The sequence below is a fragment of the Astyanax mexicanus genome, chromosome 2 (genome assembly GCF_023375975.1).
Source record: "Astyanax mexicanus isolate ESR-SI-001 chromosome 2, AstMex3_surface, whole genome shotgun sequence".
NCBI lineage: Eukaryota > Metazoa > Chordata > Actinopteri > Characiformes > Acestrorhamphidae > Astyanax > Astyanax mexicanus.
This window is the reverse complement of record NC_064409.1, coordinates 19067005-19086134: the sequence shown is the minus strand read 5'-3', so window position 1 is coordinate 19086134 and position 19130 is coordinate 19067005. Positions and strand designations below refer to the sequence as shown.

The following is a 19130-nucleotide window of genomic DNA, read 5'->3' as shown; positions in this document are numbered from 1 at the left end:
CCTGCGCATCTGTGCCGGTAGTGTTTACCCCTGGAGGCATGGGGACACATACACACACACACACACAGATGCACAAACAGCACTGTGGAGTAATTGAAAACATTCCCTGCGACTCCAGTTGTTCGCTCAAATCCCGTGGCTTCCAGCAGCCTCCCCCAAATGAGCCCACAAATCACAAAGGGCCTTGTCTCGGAGCACCTAGCACTCTTTTTGTCACCATCACAGACACTAACAAAAGGGAAGAAATCAATATCACCCCCCCTGAAGTCCAACCAGGAGAGACAACCCCTCTTTATCCAGCCGTTATCCTCCCGGGAAACTTGTGGCCGGTCTAAAGCCATTACCAGACGTGTTAACATGCGAGGAGCCGGCAGGGCTGGCTGTGCTGTTGGCAGCAGGTGAGAATTACAGGGAGAAGGCCATAGGGAGTGAGCAGCAAAATATGTATTTATTGCACCCTGCTTAAAGAAAAAGTGAGAGAAAGAGAGGAAGAGAGAGAGAGAGTGAGAGAGAGAGAGGGAGGGAGGGAGAAGGTTTTTGCTAGAGGTGTGCCAAAAAATCGATTCACATAAGAATCTTGATTCTCATTTACTACGATTCAGAATCGATTTAAAATGTCCCAAAATCGATTCTGAGGGGCGGGTTTTAGACTGATTTTGGGCTGGGTATTTTTGTTGGACCTGGCAACCCTGGGGATAGCGCTTGTCCTTTCAAACGGAGATCTTCCAGACACACACAGAGCGTAGGTGTTTGAGAATCACCGGTAAGATGGCAGAACAAGCACTATATTACATTAGATTAACGTGTAGTTTCAATGTTTTATGGCAGAATGCTTCATAACAAGCATAAAAAAGATCGCTAGTAGTTAGTTTCAGTAACTGTTAGCTAGCTAACTAGCTAACTTTCCAGTTCCACCTTAAATAACGCTACAGGTGGCAGCGGGCTGCAGCATTTAAGGCGGAACGGAAAAATACAATAAGCTAATCAGAGCTAATTTCAGCTCCTCATCACAGAGGAATTAAGTAATGGACCATATGAATTAATTTCTCCACCTCCTGCCCCCTTTCTGAAGAAATACAACGACCTTAAATTAACTAGTTAATCAGCAGCTGCTCCTGAACTTTAGCGCTCCACTGCTATCATCACATCAGCCCAGCAGCGTCACCTACACACCACCGCTAGTAGCCTGGTAATAAAGCAGTGTTATTTATTATTTATTTATTGTTCATTAACGTCATTGTGATATCCCAGTGATTCCTCTGTCACTGAGGACCCACATTCCTGCACATTTTATTGTTTTTGTAACACATTACCTGCTCCAGGACCAGTGTATATTATGGAGGGTTTTTTTTCAATAAGATTCATAAGCCAGAAGCAGAAATTTTTATAATTCAAATCGTTTTGAATCAAAAATCGATTTTGAATCGAATCGTGGCCCCCAAAATCGGAATCGAATCGAATCGTGAGATAGTAAACGATTCCCACCCCTAGTTTTTGCGTTATTGGATCGGGCTGTAGAGACTTTAACAGTAATCGTTAGTTCTCGGGGGAATGAAGCAGTGTCACTGTTAATGCCAAGTGTTATAAATAGCTAGAGCTACAGCTTCTTCACTAGCTATTCCTTTCACAGCTCTGCTTTCGCTTCTACTTCTGAGGTAAAACTTCATTAGAGTAGATGCCTCCGCCTGGTTAATTGTATGCATCAGGGTGTCAGAGGCGGATTTATGGATTTTTTTTTTGGGGGGGGGGGGGGTGGGGGGGGCACACTGGTTCTAATGAATTTCTAATGTTAGAGTTAGATGCCTGCATTTCCTGCATTCTAGTGCAATTCACCGTTTTTTTAAACACCTAATTTTATGTACAAAATAGTGACTTAATTCAATTACTATTTTCAACTATTTTATAATAATGGTATATTATTTTCTGATAAAAATAAACCTTTTCTTTGTGATTATTTCATTTTTGCTAAAAAATCGAACACCAGCAGGAGGCGCTCTGTGCGCTATAGTAGGCATAGCTGAATTAGGCTAAATTATGCTACAGAAATCAATAAATATCATCAGAACTGACTCATTAGCCTCATTTTTGACATTACAATATGGTACTATTGCAAACAAATCAATGATAGTTTTATATGTCATCATTCAATTTGGATTGAAGGCATCAAAACTATGAATGAACACATGTGGAGTTTTATGTACTAAACAAAAAAAAGGTGAAATAGCATAGTTTCTTCAAAATAGCCACCCTTTGCTCTGATTACCGCTTTGCACACTCTGGTTCTAAAGAATTTCTAATGTTAGAGTTAGAAGCCTGCATTTCCTGCATTCTAGTGCAATTCAGCAGTTTTTTAAACACCTAATTTTACGTACAAAATAGTGACTTAATTCAATGACTATTTTCAACTATTTTATAATAATGTTATACTTTCTGATTAAAAAAATATCCCAATAAAAAACTCCCAATAAACCTTTCCTATGTGATTATTTCATTTTTGATGAAAATATGAACACCAGCAGGTGGCGCTCTGCGCACTATAGTAGGGATAGCTGAATTAGGCTAAATTATGCTACAGAAATCAATAAATATCATCAGAACTGACTCATTAGCCTCATTTTTGACATTACAATATGGTACTATTGCAAACAAATCAATGATAGTTTTATATGTCATCATTCAATTTGGATGAAATACAGTAAATAGCTAACATTAAGAAGCTAGCTGATAGATCTCCTAACACTGACTAGCCAGCTAACTGCACTAACATAAAAAAACTATCCTGTGGGGAAATTTTTACCTTATATCCATTGTGTTTCTGTGGAGGAAGCAAATATTTCACTCAGGTCAGGCACAAGACAGACACTCGCAGATACCAAACACAGTATTTGTTAAAACAAGCTACGTGGGACAAACCACTAGCTAACATCACTCTGGCTTACCGGAGCACTCAGAGGTACTCAGTTTAGTGCTAGCGGTTAGCCGCTAATGCTAATGCTAATTCTCCATCCTAAATCTAGGAATCCTAGTTTACTGTGAATAAACAGAAGCACTTTACTCACCCAAATAAACAGTTTTCAGGAGAGAAATCTGTGTAGATTAAAATCCAGTGCTTGTTGGACTAGAAAGTCTTTTTTTTTATTACTAAAGTTTTGTTTACTTAGCATAGCTTTACCTAACTTAACTAGCTACTAGGAATTAGAAGTTCTGGTGTCTCTTAAAATGCGCCTTATAATCCGGTGTTTGAATGTACAGTACAGGCCAAAAGTTTGGAAACACCTTCTCTTTTTCAATGCGTTCTCTTTACGGTACGCGTCCACTGGCACTTAAGCCCAGACGCATCCCATTCATTTCAATGGAGAGAGCCGCCGCATGCCGCGGTGCATACTGGGTTGCGTTGCGTTGAGCGCAGCCCCGCCCTCCGGCAGGAAAGTTGAACAGATCTCAACTTTATTCAAATGAATCCGGCCGCCGCGCTGCGTCCAGCCAATCATGGAACAGCAGGCTGCCACACCACACACAGACGAGCCTCACACACACAGAACAGGCGCCTTTTAAACACAGAAGAGAGGCTTAAAATGGCGGAATATGGATTTATACAACTATAGATCACAGTGAAGTTTACTAAAAAGGTAAAAATATTAAACTTATGATTGACTACATCTGTTGCTTCATTTGAATTCAAAAACGTTACGGACACGCCCACACGCGGCGAGCCAAGAGATCCGGCACAGCGACCTGCGTTTAAGAAAAGTGCCAGTGGACACGTACCGTTATTCTCTTTATTTTCATGAATATTTATATTGTAGATTTTCACTGAAGGCATCAAAACTATGAATGAACACATGTGGAGTTTTATGTACTTAACAAAAAAAGGTGAAATAATAATATAAAAAAAAATTATATCCTAGTTTCTTCAAAATAGCCACCCTTTGCTCTGATTACTGCTTTGCACACTCTTGGCATCATTCTGTCAATGAGCTTCAAGAGGTGGTCAACTGAAATGGTTTTCTAACAGTCTTAAAGGAGTTCCCGGAGGTGTTTCGCACTTGTTGGCCCCTTTGCCTTATAATACAGTGCGCCTTATAGTGCGAAAATTACAATAGTTAACTAACCGTGCTGATAAAAAACCCAGAAGCCGCCCAGTTTGTGGTGTTCACTCTGATAGTGTGAAAAAATCCCAACAAATTGGTTTTCCTCCATGCTCAGAACTGCTCATCCCTGCAGTGGAAAAGAGGACACTATGTGGTTAAAATCTTTCTTACTCAGGAGAGAGATCTCAGAACAAATACGGTGGTGGTTCAAATCAGTCGCTGTCAATCACAGTCATGGAGGGAGTTCTCAGAAAGAAGCTGGTGATTAGTGAACCGTTTTCTCGTTTTCTGAGAACTACAGTTTCTTGTTATGACAGTGACGCTATGAACAGCCTATGTCCACGCGCAGCAGTCCATATATAGTGACTGTATCCATCATATATAAATGTCACATCTGCTTATGCTCATATATACTGTGTACATATACTGTAACCTATATAACTCACTCAACTGAGTTTAATCAAACTTTCAATAAATAACAAGTCAACCGTCTCATCAGAGCGCCGCTCCGTTTTCTCCATTAACCTCCTGGCCGCCTTATCCAGCACGCCTGTGCTGCCTGTGCCAAACAAGCACTTCCAATCAGCCGAGGCTCATTACGGTTGTGCGGGGAGTGCCGGCAGCGCTGCGGCTTGATTTTCGTCTTTGGTGTGTATCAAAGCTTTAGCTGGTGGGGCAGAGGTGAGGGACAATGCGTTCTGGGATCTGTTGAAGGGAAGTAAAACAGAGCTAATGCATCGTAATAAGCGCTGAGGGCAGCTGGACGCTCCGCCGGGTGTCTCTCTCATCACTGCTCTTTTCATGTTGCTGTGTTTTGAGCTGGACAGTGAGAGTGCTCACAGTAATCTGTGCTGACTGCGTGTGCAGTGTTCAGTGCTGTTTTGCATCTGCGGCTCAGAAACAGAGATGATTTGTCTCATCATATACAGCTCTGAGAAAAAAAATGAAGAGACCACTTCAGTTTCTGAATCAGTTTCTCTGATTTTGCTATTTATAGGTATATGTTTGAATAAAATTAACATTGTTGTTTTATTCTATAAACTACAGACAACATTTCTCCTAAATTGCAAATTAAAATATTGTAATTTAGAGTATTCATTTGCAGAAATTGAGAAATAGCTGAAATAACAAAAAATATGCAGATCTTTCAGACAATGCAATGCAAAAAAACAAATTCATATTCATTAAGTTTTAAGAATTCAGAAAACAATATTTGGTGGAATAACCCTGTTTTTTAATCATAGTTTCCATGCATCTTGGCATGTTTTCCTCCACCAGTCTTACACACTGCTTTTGGATAACTTTATGCCACTCCTGATGCAATAATCCAAGCAGTTCAGCTTGGTTTGCTGGCTTGTGATCATTCATCTTTTTCTTGGTTCTGTTTCAGAGGTTTCAAATTTGGTAAAATAAATTTTTTTTCAGAGCTGTATATTTGGCAGTATATCCATCTGTCTGTCCATGTGCCTGTCTATATTTAGATCTGTTAATCTGTATTTGGCTATCTATCTATGTCTGTCTGTCAGTATATCTTCCTGTTTCTCTGTCTGCCAATTTATTTAATTTTGTAACTCTGTCTGTCTGGTTATTTATACTTGGATAGCATACTCCTACATAAGCAAATACCAGGACTTAAGGATTTATTGGTGTCAGTTTCACAGAATTTGACAACCAATATCTATGGTTATATCTAACTAAATCTCTCATTGTATATATTTTTCTCTGCAGGACTTTCTGGGACAGGCGCAATGCACTCTGGGGGAGATCGTGGGCTCTATGGGGAGTCGGTTAGAGAAGCCTCTGGGGTAAGAACCAGCTTTCAGTTCCTTGTCTATAACGCTTCACCATCTGCTTACACCACATAAACTGCTTTTCACCAACTGAAAACTCAACACTTACCTTGTTGATAGTTTATTAGTTCAACCAGTTGAGGACCAGAGCATCCTTTACGGTAGTCACTAGTGGTCCCATGGGTAAAAAACGAATGGTTTACAAACTCATTCACCCATCCACAGTGCACAATCTGAGGGCCTTTCTTTTTGAGATGCTTATGTAAGAGAAGGGGTGTTTTTTAGAGAAGGGTATCTGGATTGAAACTGAGATCAGGTGCAGGAAGGAGGCTTGTTGGTACTCAAGGTAAGAGAGCTGAGAAACATCTGGATCTTGTCTTTAAATAAACTAATAATCGTTACATTCTATTTGTTTTGCACATTTATGCATCTTATTCCTTATTATGCATTTTTATAACTAATATTAAATTGCATCGTTCCTAGGTTACCTGTATGTGGCGGATTAATACATGGAGAGCTTTGGTTACAGTGCATTACCGGCTGATAATGTCATTCATAAAATGCCTTTTTTATAACTAATATTAAATTGCATTGGTGCTAGGTTACCTGTATGTGGAGGAGTAATACATGGAGAGCTTTGGTTACAGTGCATTACCGGCTGATAATGTCATTCATAAAATGCCTCTCAGCCAATCATATTGCAGGGTCGGAAATATCTGTGGTATCATTTTAGTTTTGGTAATGGTTACATGGTTTCACATATATATATCTATGTATTTACTAGTGTATATTTATATCTAATATTAAATTATTATTTTTTCAGATGTAAATTACTATTTCTTTCACTTAAATGCTTAAACATTTGGCAACAGTGGTGTTTGTTTTGGTTTTGGTTGCTTCAGTTAAGACCGGTGGACCATCCTCCACTATTTTATCCACAGTCGTTTGGGCTGTTCTGCTTTAGATCTTCTAATTCTTAAACAGTGGCCTGTTGTAGCTTTGACTTTGTCCCTCTTCTTCCTCCACTACTAAAAGTTTTTGTATCAAAAGGTTTTTGGTTGTAGAAATTGCAGTCTAAAGTAGGATCTTCTGTGGATACTGATCATAAAGTAGCTAACTGTTATAACCCAGCATTTCCAACAGGCAATTGCTGTTATTTAGAGGTGTTTAGATATTTTTATAGCAGAACTATTCAGATTTATCATTGGGGTTATAATAAATATATCAGTGTTTTTGCTGTGTCACTTGCTGTAGTCATGACAAAAAAGATGGATAGTCAGATTTGTCTCAATGTTGATGGTTTTGTTTGGCATGATTTCTTTCATAATTCTGGATTTTTTCAGTATCACTTGACTTGCCGCTAGTTTTGACTCTCCCTTTGCCGATTATAACAACACAGACTTGTGAAAATACCCTGTTAAAGTAAATTCCCAGCTGGATCCTGCAGCCTCCAGCACACCCATATTTCAGTAAAGTGTGTTCAGGAAGGAAGGAAGCTTTTAAGTTCTACTTAATTAATGATTTTTCTTACATGAGTAATGTAGAGCCCTTTCTAAAAAAGAATTTAAAAACAAGTGGCCTTTTAGTTTAAAGTGTATTACGATACGCTGATTTTTTTATTAGTCTGTGTACCTACGCTTGCCCATTTTATTGGAAACAGCTTGCATGTATGTGCATTTTGTAAGTTTATAGTTACTGTCTGTTTCCCATCTGTCATCTCCCTCCCTCTCTCCCACATCATCAGTAGGAAAAATACATTATTCAACTACCATGGACGAGAAATTATTTGGAATTCTTAGCGCATCATTGAACATTGACTGTGTGTATGTGTGATTTAGTCACAGTGGGGTTACTGTGGGTTTTACACACATTTGCAGTTTAAATTTAACAATGTATTTTTACTTTATATTGATTTCTTAATAAACTTTAGAACATGTTTTACTTCAGATTAAGGTACATTTGGTTCCCTACAGATGTGATTTCGTTTCCAAAGGAACAAGTAAGATAGTTACAGTATACCCTCAAAACATCCGATTTGTAAGTTTAATTTGTGTGAAGAACCTTGTAGAGGTTAAAAAGGTTAAAGTTTTGTTATTTTTTTAAAACAAATGTTAAGATGTAGGGCTGTATCTTACTCCTGTCACGTCTTGGCCTCGTCTCGTGTCTCTGTGTGCATTCCCCACGTGACCTGTGCTCCCCTGTGTCTCCCGTCTCAGTACTTTTCCACCTGTGTCTAATTTGTAGCTCCGCCCCTTCCCCAGGTGTTTCCAATTCTAGTGTGTTTTATGTTACTATAAATAGCCCTCCTCTGCCACCTTGTCCTCCGTCGGTCTTTGCACCTTCCCCCGTTGTCTGTCACGTCACGTCTTTGGTTTCTATTTACTCGCTCTTGTTTATTTATCGGTCACGTTATTTCTAGTTACGTTTATTCCCTGTTTGTTTATGTATATATATATATATATATATATATATATATATATATATATATATATATATATATATATATTCGTTATTCCCCTGTTTGTTTATTTGTTTATTTGTTATTTATTAAAGTCTGTCTTACCCGCATTTACGTCCGCCTCCCGTCTGGTTCCCGCGTTACAACTCCTTGAGATGCTTATATCTATCTTATACCCATCCAATAGTCTGTTTTCACACCTTGCACCTTGCGCCAGTGGACATGGTGGTCTTGAAGTGAGGTGTGTTCAGGTAAATTTCAGGTGCACCACGGTCTGATTTGAACCCTGACAACAGTCAGAAGTTTATTGCTACCTTGGCGACACAGGTTCACCACGTTTGCACAATGTGTGCACTCCCCCATTTGTTACACACACAAAGACATGCAATAGTTTTACCTCAACTTTTACCTCAACCAAAAACAGATTCCTAAATAAAATAACACTGCTGTTCCTGTAAATTACCTGCTCACGCACTGTCACAGCGTAGATCAGTTTCATCGGCTGAGAAGTGCAATAGTGCTGCGCTAATGAAATACAGAGAGCACCTGGCTCTTAAAGGGAATGGCAAATGAAACACTGATTGTTTGTTTTATTTTACGTTAGACCAAAAACATCCCCACAATTAATTAAAAGAATTAGTACATGTCTTTTGCACGTTTCAAGTCGTGCAAGGCGTACTTTTCCTAACGCTACAATACCAAACATACACTGACATGCCAAATGTCTGGACACTAGTCATGGAACTAGTATTGTGTCACATGACTTTTAGCATAGCCCATGGGTGCTAAGTAATGCTAAGACTGACCTGCAGGATAAGTGCGTTGGTGAAGGACATGCGAACCAGCATTAAATGTGGAGGTGATCATTTTTGAGTATTGATGATTTTAGTCAATCGCCTCTTGGACAATTCTAGCCAGACACTGCTGGTCACGATCATTACCACCCACTGCACTGCCTTCCACTTTGGGTGGTAATAATGCCTCTATGTCTTCTATGATTCCCAGTACTCCCAGTACACATGTGACACTGTGGGTCGAGGAATGTGGAACACCTGCACTTCAGAACTTCGGAAATAGAATGTCTTCTTCATCTTCACCCACTATCAGAGTTTACTTTAACTCCAATAATTCACATACTATAGCCTTGTCATGAGCATGTTGACCAGTGTTTCAGCCTCTTACTCACTTACTCACAACTTACTCAGGTGTGTGGGGCTTGTTCCCAAGCCAATTCCTGAGCTAACACTTTACGATCAGTTTACATACTGCTGTCCCATGACTTTTGGCATGATGGCCGTGTGTAGGCAGCATGATGATGGAACGTAGAAGGGAGTGGATAGGGGATTAAAGCTGTGCTGTTTTGTTGTGGTTGTGTAAGATGATGCTTTTAAGACGTGTGTGTGTCTATATGTGTGTGTGTGTGTGTGTGTGTGTGAAAGTAAGAGGGGAAGGGTGCAGTTCAAACTCACTAATGAGCTGTTTGCTTGCTGCTGATGCTCATTATTTTGTATCTGCTCGTTAAAGTCTTTATTCCACTCCCTCAGTCTGACTCTCTCTCTCTCTCTCTCTTTCTCTCTCTCTCTCTCTCTCTCTCTCTCTTTCTCTCTTTTTCTATCTCTCTCTCTCTCTTTTCTAGAAATTACCCATTGTAGCTTACACGCACTGCGTTCAGTCTGAATAGCAAAATCTGCAATAAAACATTCCCTCTGTCTCTCTCCTCCTCCTTTCTGTCCTCTGTTGTACGCTGACGGCTCAGAACCCCCAAGATACCAAAACAAAACCTGAGACACACCACTCCTCTCTTTCATTTCTCCCTCTTTCAGCTCTAGAAGCTGCAGCTAGCGCTTACTGGAATGTAATGAGTGCCAGTCAGTGTGGCTTATGGAGTAACAGCACTGAGAACAGAGGAGAGAAAGAGCGAGAGAGTGGATTGAAAGCTTTATAGGAAGTTCTGCCTTTAATTTACATTGTAGTATTGAAGTTGCCATGTGCAGCTGCTCTCACAGTGATTTATTAAGCTCTGCTATCTGACAGGGCAGGTATGCTCTGTTTGTATCGCTAGTAAATGATTCACTCTCAATCACTGAAGAGAGGGAACGAGGGAAAGAGTGACTGTGGGCGAGTGGGCTGTGGGGAGGAAATATTGAAGGGCTCATATCCTGGAAAAAAGGTGAATTTCCCATTTTCTTATTGCATGTCCTATTAAGAGCAGCAGACTAGTACTCGACGATATTGGCCAAAATCTATATCACAATATATTTCTTAATAATATAATTCTAATATGGATATAACCAGTATCACTGATGGAGCTAGCTGAAAAATCCCATTGATGGAATAACTGTTTCTCACAGTATTTAAAAATAATCTTATAATACAGAGTATTTATTATGTTTAGCCAAAATATGATAAAATACTGTGTATCGTGAAAAAGTCTTTGAATATTGTGATATAATATTTTTTTATCATATCGCCTAGCTCTATCAGTGCATGATTATGTACAGCAAAATATCACAATGTCAGTTTTTTCCAAAATTGAGAAGCCCTACATCCGCCCTTCATTCGGTATACTGAAGGGGAAATTTTAACCGGTATGCATGTTTCACATCCTGCCGTACCACTAGAGGTGCTGTGGAGTGCTGTGTAGAACAGCACAAGCAAAGAAGCAAATACAGCTTGTTAACGCTAGCCAGTTACCATAACAAGGTAATACACTGGAGTAATGGTAGCTCAGCTCTGTGGAGTGAAATGCTCCGACCTGCCTGGAGAGAAATGAGAACAGCACTTTATCTGAGGAGCTCCTGCTGCTGTTCCTCTCTGTATGAGTGTATTTATCCAAATAAAAAAAATAAAAAAAAACAAGAGCAAACATCAATTATTCACATTATTTCACACAAATAGAATTGCGCAATCAATCCACAGCCTGGAGACACTGGATACGAGGTGAAAAAAAAAAAAACTTTAGGAGCACTATAGCCCTAACTAATAGCCCTTTTAAATTAATATTAATATTGAAGTATATAATATTTACGTGTTATTTAAAGAAAGAAGGGAGTTGTGGCTGATTGTAAAACTGTAGTGCCTCTAATGGCTTCAAGAATACATTAGAATATATTAGAATATAGTCAATTTATATTAAACTTGTGTCTAACTTTTGCAATAGAACATTTGAGAAATATTTCTTTGGAATACTTAAACATTGAGTATTATAGGTTTGTTTATTGTGTTTATGGAGCTATTTAAAATATTTAGTTTCGTAATAGTAGCAGTGCTAACTTTGTTAGCGTATCTCTTTTTAAGGTCTATTATTTACATTCTTCAGCTGTTTTTCTGCTAATTAAGTCTGACTTCTTCATATATTGTGTAATTTTGAGGGGCAAAGTAAACCCAGTAGTAGTCAGAGCCTTAATTTAAAGCCTTAATGTTTTATATTATATGTACTTATAATAGTAGAGTAAGTCACAAACCTATATTAAATCTATATAAAAAAAACTAATAATAATAGTAATAATAAATAATGTATTATAAAGTAGTGTGTAATAATAATAATAATAAAATACTGTAATATTAAAAGTACTGTGATATACCATTAAACCTTTAGAATCTTAAAAAAATACCATATATACACATACACATATACATATACATTTTTGGTCTTACCACCCAGCACTACTCTACTACACTATATGTACAGATAATACAGCATGGCCAGACCTTTGCTTCAGGCTCTTCAGGTTTCACTTTAAGCCTCTGTCCCCTGAACATCTCTCTGCATGGTCCTGTTGTGCAGCTCTGGTCCTAAACGTGTTCTACTGTATTACACACTGAGCTTAATCCGCTGCTTGCTGGGAGCTCTGTCAGACTGTAGCCGACTGTGGAACAACCTCCATGGAAAAGCCCTGCACTGGGTCAGCTGAGCCTCACGTAATGGTCTTCTGCTTTTACTGAGTGCAAAACCGTGTCTTCTCTTCGTGCCCCTTTTTGCGCTTTTACCCCTACTATTGCCAGCACTGCAGAAACGGGCAGAGTTTAAAAGCAGGAGGCTTTGGAGTACACGAGCAGAAAACTATTTTTTCATGCTTAAGCTTGTTTAATGCCATAGATACTGTACATAATACTACACTATATGTACACATTTGTGGACACCCCTACTAATGAATAATGGTGGGACAAAATATTGTTATTGTAGTGTATCATCTTGTTTTTATTTGCGAAATATTATTGATATATTTCATCAAATATTTAAATCTTTTTTGAAACACTCTAAACTCCCTAAGACCTATTAACCTATTTGGACCATGCCTAATTTCAAAAATTTCCCTCTGGGATCAATAAAATATCTATCTATCGACCAACTGACCTACCCAACATCCCCAACATCCCCAACCTCTTTACCCAAGCTCAAACCCATGCCAACCTCACCCAGCCAAACCAACCTCACCCTGCCCAACTATCCAACCCAATCGCCCAACCCAGCCCAACCACCCAATCCGAAGTCCCACCCACCTCTCCCTAACGCCCACCTTCCCAACCCAACCCAACCACCCCAACCACCCAACCAAACCCAAAAACACCCCTCATCCAACCAAACCATCCAATCCAACCCAACAACACAATCCAACCTCCCAACCCAACTACTCACACAATCCAACATCACAACCCTACCACTGACCCAACCTAACCTCCCAATCCAACCGCCCAACCCAACCACCAACCCAACCTAACCTCCCAACCCAACGGCCCAACCCAGACCAACCACCCACCCAATCCAACCTTCCAACCCAACCACCCACCCAATCCAACCTTCCAACCCAACCACTGACCCAATCCAACAACCGACCCAACCCAACCTCCTAACCCACCAAACCCAACCCAACTGCCCAACCCAATCCAACCACCCACCCACCCACCCAATTCAACCTCCCAATCCAACCTCCCAATCCAACCACCCACCCAATCCAACCACTGTATACTGTATAAACTGTCCAGTATAGCCCTCAGTCATAGTCATGCTATATTGGAGTATTTGGCCGTGGTGAGCTGCATAATCAGAGGGGATGTTTTTGAGTGCTGCTGAATCGTGTTAGGGCCGTGCACCTGCACCTCCGCCCCATTGGGGGGCACCTTTAACAACCCTAATGACTGTTAATTACCCATAATTACACATTTCAATCAGCGTGCAGGGCTGCGTTCGGGAGTCTCTCAGTGAAGGGAGGAAGAGGGGGAAAATAGAGAGAGAAATCACTCAGCGGGTCTCCACTGCTATTTCAGGCCCTGTCAACGGATGGTAGGACAGAGAAAGAGTGTGTGTGTGTGCGTGTGTGTGTGTATAAGCTTACGCTGATGTATCCATAAATACAGTATGTTAGAGTGGGGTTTCTGTGCTATATTGAACACACAGTGTGGGTTTGTGTGTGTGTGTGCACTTGCTTTTCTCCAATAATTGGTGTTTGTACATTTAAAGGAACTGTAAATGAGGGTTCAAAAACTTTTGCAATGGCAAGCATTGATGATTCATACCCTCTAAGTTAACCCTCAGCTAATGATGCCAATGTTTTTATTGTTTTCACATTATTTTACACCAGCTAAGTAAAAATACACGCACTCTGGAATCAGAGTTACTGGAGTTAACAGATACTAAAAGCACAGATAATGTGTTTTAACCAGCAAAAATTATCCATCTGTCTTGTAGTCCTTCTGGGGTCCAAACTGTCTACCTCTATTAAACGCGTATCCAATATTAACTCATGTTTTACTCCAATTCTTGGTGCTTTTAAGAAAGATGCTTTTTATCTTATGTCTTATGCTCTTTCTGTTAGATCAACATGTTTACTTATAATTTTATCAGTTGGTACAGAAAATATAATACATACTGGTCCTCTAAGTGTGTGTGTGTGTGGCTGTGTGTTTGTGTGTACACCCAAATGGCGGGGGTCAGTTGTCTGGACTGAGCTAAATAGTGGCTTAAAGGCAGACAAACACAATAGTGCTGTAATGAATACTCCCTCTCTCTCTCTTTCTCTCTCTTTCTTTTTTTCTCTCTCTCTCTCTTTTTCTCTTTCTCTCTCTCTCTCTCTCTCTCTCTCTCTCTTTCTTTCTCTCTCTCTCGGTCTCTCTCTCGCTCACTGACAGTATGATAGAGCAGCCACTTTACAGAGCCTCGTCTTTTCTCCATTCCTCTCGGTTCACCTTTCCTCCTGCTCTTTCTCTCTTTATCTGATTTATTGTGTATCTTTGCACTCTCTCTTTTGCTCGCCCACACAGGAGTGCTGTTGGGGTGCGGCGAGAGGCCACTTTTCATAAGAACCAAGAGTCCAAATCACTTCACTTAGAGCACAGCGGCTTTCGTTTATTCCTTATTCATCAGTCTTTAACCTGCGGACCCTTCAACCCTCCCTGTCCCCTCGTTATTCTCGGCTGAATTCAGCTGTATTCAGAGCCATTTCCAGCTCTTTTTATTTAGTTTGCACCATTCAAAACTCAGACACAGTTTTCATGCTGAGTGCAGATGGAAGATGATGAAAGAACCAATGAAAATTATTTAAATGTATCGAGCCAAAATGACTTAAGCCAAAATACAGTTGCGTACAACAATCGGTCATACCTATTAGTGATATGAGAAATACTAACAGCTTATTAACATATGCAAGGACCTACATCCTATGATTTTTCAGCAGGATAATGCTCAGCCACACACAGCAAGTCCCAATCTCATTTCACCCCTTGGTCCTACTAATTCTTGTTGGACTGGAGGGGTAGGGTTAGGGCTTGTTATTCCTTCATACAAAGGTTTTTCAGAGACACACTTCAAACAGTACTACATTTCTGCACCTTCTCCCCCCTTTTAGAAGACATACAGTGCCATAAAATTAACTAGTTAACCAGCAGCTTCATTGCTGATGTAACGATGGAGCAGACGGGAGGCGGACGTAAAAGCGGGTAAGACAGACAAATTTATTAAATAACAAATAAACACAAACAAATAAGGAATAAACGAGGAGATATAAATACATAAACAAACAGGGAAACAAATCAAGAACTAAATCTAGACAGATAATAACTAAACAGGGCTGGGGATATAAACAGGGAGAAATACGTAAATAATGTACAAAATAAACAAAGAAACAAACAGGAAATAAACGTAACTAGAAATAACGTGATCGACAAAAAACAAGTGCGAGTAAATAAGAAAGCAATGACGTGCCAGACAACGGGGGAAGGTGCAAAGACCGACGGATAAACATGGACCAAAGTGTACAATATATAGGAACATAAAACACTGAACACCTGGGGAGACAGGTAACGAGGGGCGGAGCTACAAATTACACACACATGACGGAAAACTACTGGAGAAACACTAGGAAACGGGGAAAACACAGGGGAACAGAGCGAGGTTGTGACAGCTGAACTTTAATGTATCGGTTGCTTGAAGGTTTGTCCAAATTCTTAGGGGGAGGATTTCACCCCTTCCTCTTCCCCTTGTAACTCTGTTCCAAGGGGAAGGGTTACACTCGAAAAGAAAGGGTAGAGGTAAGTGATAGGCCCAAGGAATGAAATGGGATAGGGCCTAAGAGTTTCCCAGGAATGTCTCTCTGTGACTGCAACACTTTCTTGGCCAGTAAAATTGTCTTTCCAGGGAAGCCTTTATACTAGATTATAGAGCACTGCTGTGAGAATTTATGGAGCTCCATCATTCCAGAGAACACAATTCTTCCACTGCTCCACAACTCAAATCTGGGAGGCTTTTTACCCCTCTATATAGCTCACACCTGCCATTATTCATGGGGCAGGTAGGTTTATGCTTGCTTTTCTGCTCCAGAAAGTCCTATTTTATTGGCAATACTGCTCTACAGGGACTAGACAAGCTATGGATGCATTTGCACATCTCTTTCAGCAATGGGTGCAACTTAAGGTAGCTGAATGCATTCATCAGAAGGGGTTTCCAGAAACATTTGAGCTCTAGAAAAAAATAAGAGTAACCACTTAAAAGGGATGAGTTTCTTTAATGTTAGCAAATTGAAAACCTCTGGAATATAATCAAGCCATCAAACCAACCTGAACTGCTTGAATTTTTGCACCAGGAGTGGCATAAAATTATCCAAAAGCAGTGTGTAAGACTGGTGGAGGAGAACATGCATGAAATATGCATGAAAACTGTGATTAAAAACCAGGGTTATTCCAGCAAATATTGATTTCTGAACTTTTAAAACTTTATGAATATGAACTTGTTTTCTTTGCATTATTTGAGGTCTGAAAGCTCTGCATATTTTTTGTTATTCCAGCCATTTCTCATTTTCTGCAAATAAATGCTCTAAGTGACAATATTTTTATTTGGAATTTAGGAGAAATTTTGCCTGTAGTTTATAGAATAAAACAATAATGTTACTTTTACTCAAACATATACCTATAAATGGCAAAATCAGAGAAACAGATTTGTTCCAGAGCTGTATTTTATTACGTGAATGAAGAATATCTTTTTGACAGTACGTCGGACAAATGTAGATTAATGTACTGTTTTGTGTTTTGTAAGTTTTGTGGACAGGTGCCTGGTAAACAGCGAGCGATTGCGTCAGCTAGAGTGGGAGTAGATGCTTGGACACATTACCTCAATGAGTAAACAATGGCTTGATTAGTCCACCAATACACTGCAATAAGGCCTGTTTGTGAAGCCCGGTGGCCATCAAATCGACTCGTTGGCAGGCGGCGCTCTGAGTGGGATTAGTTTGACAATGATGTAGAGGTCACTTACTTAGTATTTAGTAGCTTTCTCTGAAACAAAGAGCGCAAGAGAGAGAAAGAGAGAGACAGAGACAAAATAGGAGAGAGAGAGGAAGAGGCACTTGAGCTGAGCATGTAGATTGCTTTAATGATAATTGTTATTTCATTCAGGTCCCTGTCGACAGAGGGGGGGTAATTGCACCAGCACCGAAGGAAAAACAGCCATTCCTCCACAGTGTCACCAGTACTTAATTAGCTCACGCTGTTGAGATGCTGATTGCAAATTCATGTGTCTTGATTAGGACTTTCAGGAAGGTATGCAGTATAAAGCAGAAATGGAGGGATAGGAATTGCATGTGTGGGTTTATATGTGTATATTGTCGATATTGTTTAAAAATCTTTACAATTAGGGTAGTTGTTTGAAAACAATTTTGTATCAGTAAATTACGGATCAATTCTTTTGGATAATTTGTCTTGAACAACTGCCAGATTCACAATATAGCCCTATCCGGATGGGTTTAGTTCGGGGGTCACTAATAAGCGGACCGCAGTCCGGGTCCGGACCAAGACGTTGTCATCATTTGAGTGTGTTTTACATAAAATTGGATATTTCTAAACAATGCTCAACTATTTTGAGTTAGTTGAACATTTGTGGGCACATAAACATTCAAACTGAGATCTTTGAGTTGAACCAACTTATAATGACTGAGTTTAGTCTGTTGCCATTGGCAGCTTCTTTTCCATTGGCTTCTGTCACAATCTATTTGCATACTGGGCAGGGTTTCCCCCAGGATTTCCTTGAAGGTGCGGTGGCAGGACCCCCCGGTTGGGAACCGATAATTTATATCACGTTAATGATATCACGATATAACACAATTACACATGTTTCCAGTTATTTTCTTTATTTCCAACTGTCACTGAAAAATGCCCACTTAAAACAAAAAGTTGCAAAAAGTAGGTTTCTTTAAAATAAATCCTTATTGTTCTTTTTTCAGATACGGTAAACGTAAAAGTGTGCAACACAAAATGTTAAATTATACATAACAGAGGAGAAAGGGCACAACAGAATATATATGTATTATTTATTCGCTCTTATCTGTATTAGGTATTTTAAATGTGAGAATGAGTAAATAAAATAAAAAATATTATTGAATTTAATTAAAAATTGTGCTTATTAAAACAGACAAATAATATCTTTAATCTTTAATTTAATTACAATAAAATGTTTACTGGACCGTGAAAACAAATGCATCACAGAGCTGTTCTAGGGTGCCTCTATTCTAGGGCCCTACATCCTTGCTTTATGACAGCTCCAGAAACAGAAACATAGCGTGATTTTCACTCCACCAGGTGAGTGAGCCTGAGTGGACACCTGCGTAAGTTGAAGCTGTTTAATCACTGTTTAATTCATCTCTCTCTCGCGCGCGCATTATGTTTCAGTCTCTCTCTCTCTCTCTCTCTCTCTCTCGCATTATGTTTCAGTCTCTCTCTCTCGCTATTTACAGGCGCGCTCTCGCTCTCTCTCTCTCTCTCGCGTTATGTTTCAGTCTCTCTCTCTCGCTGTGTCCTATACTCACACTCTCTCTCTCGCGCGCGCGTTATGTTGGCACTGCATGACTAACTACCGATTTCCACCCCCGAAGTTCAACACATGGCTGACGGAATTATTCCCCCCTAAATTTAGCTCCGGCAAATTTAAGACATTTTGTTTGAAATTTTAAGACAAAATAAGACTTTTCAGGGCCTTATTTGACAAAAATGAAATTTAATACCATTTAAGACTTTTTAAGGACCCGCGGCCACCCTGCTACATGTGCAGGACTGGAACACAGCTGTGCGTTTAGGAATTACGGCTAGAGAAGCCCTCACCTGTAGCCTCCCGAAATAGATGCAACATGCGAAACCAGCCGTGTTGTGTAGGCTACGTCTACAACATATTACCGATATAACCCTTGAACAATGTTCAACAACTTGTTCACAAATATAAAAAAACATCATTTCAGCGCCACATACCTCGGATTCAGTTGTCCAGTTTGACAGCCGGTGTCCTGTCGAGATGATCAAATTCCAGTGTCA

At 39.8% G+C, this 19130-nt stretch overlaps 1 protein-coding gene across 2 annotated transcripts in view; it reads left to right on the top strand.

Annotated features, from left to right (window-relative positions):
- LOC103023221 (copine-8) overlaps window positions 1–19130 on the top strand; it is a 226914-nt gene that overhangs the window by 93316 nt on the left and 114468 nt on the right. For both annotated transcript variants that reach the window (XM_022671345.2, XM_022671344.2), the window contains exon 6: window positions 5820–5896. In XM_022671345.2, the coding sequence (XP_022527066.1) occupies window positions 5820–5896 (77 nt within the window). The remainder of the gene's footprint in view (window positions 1–5819; window positions 5897–19130) is intronic.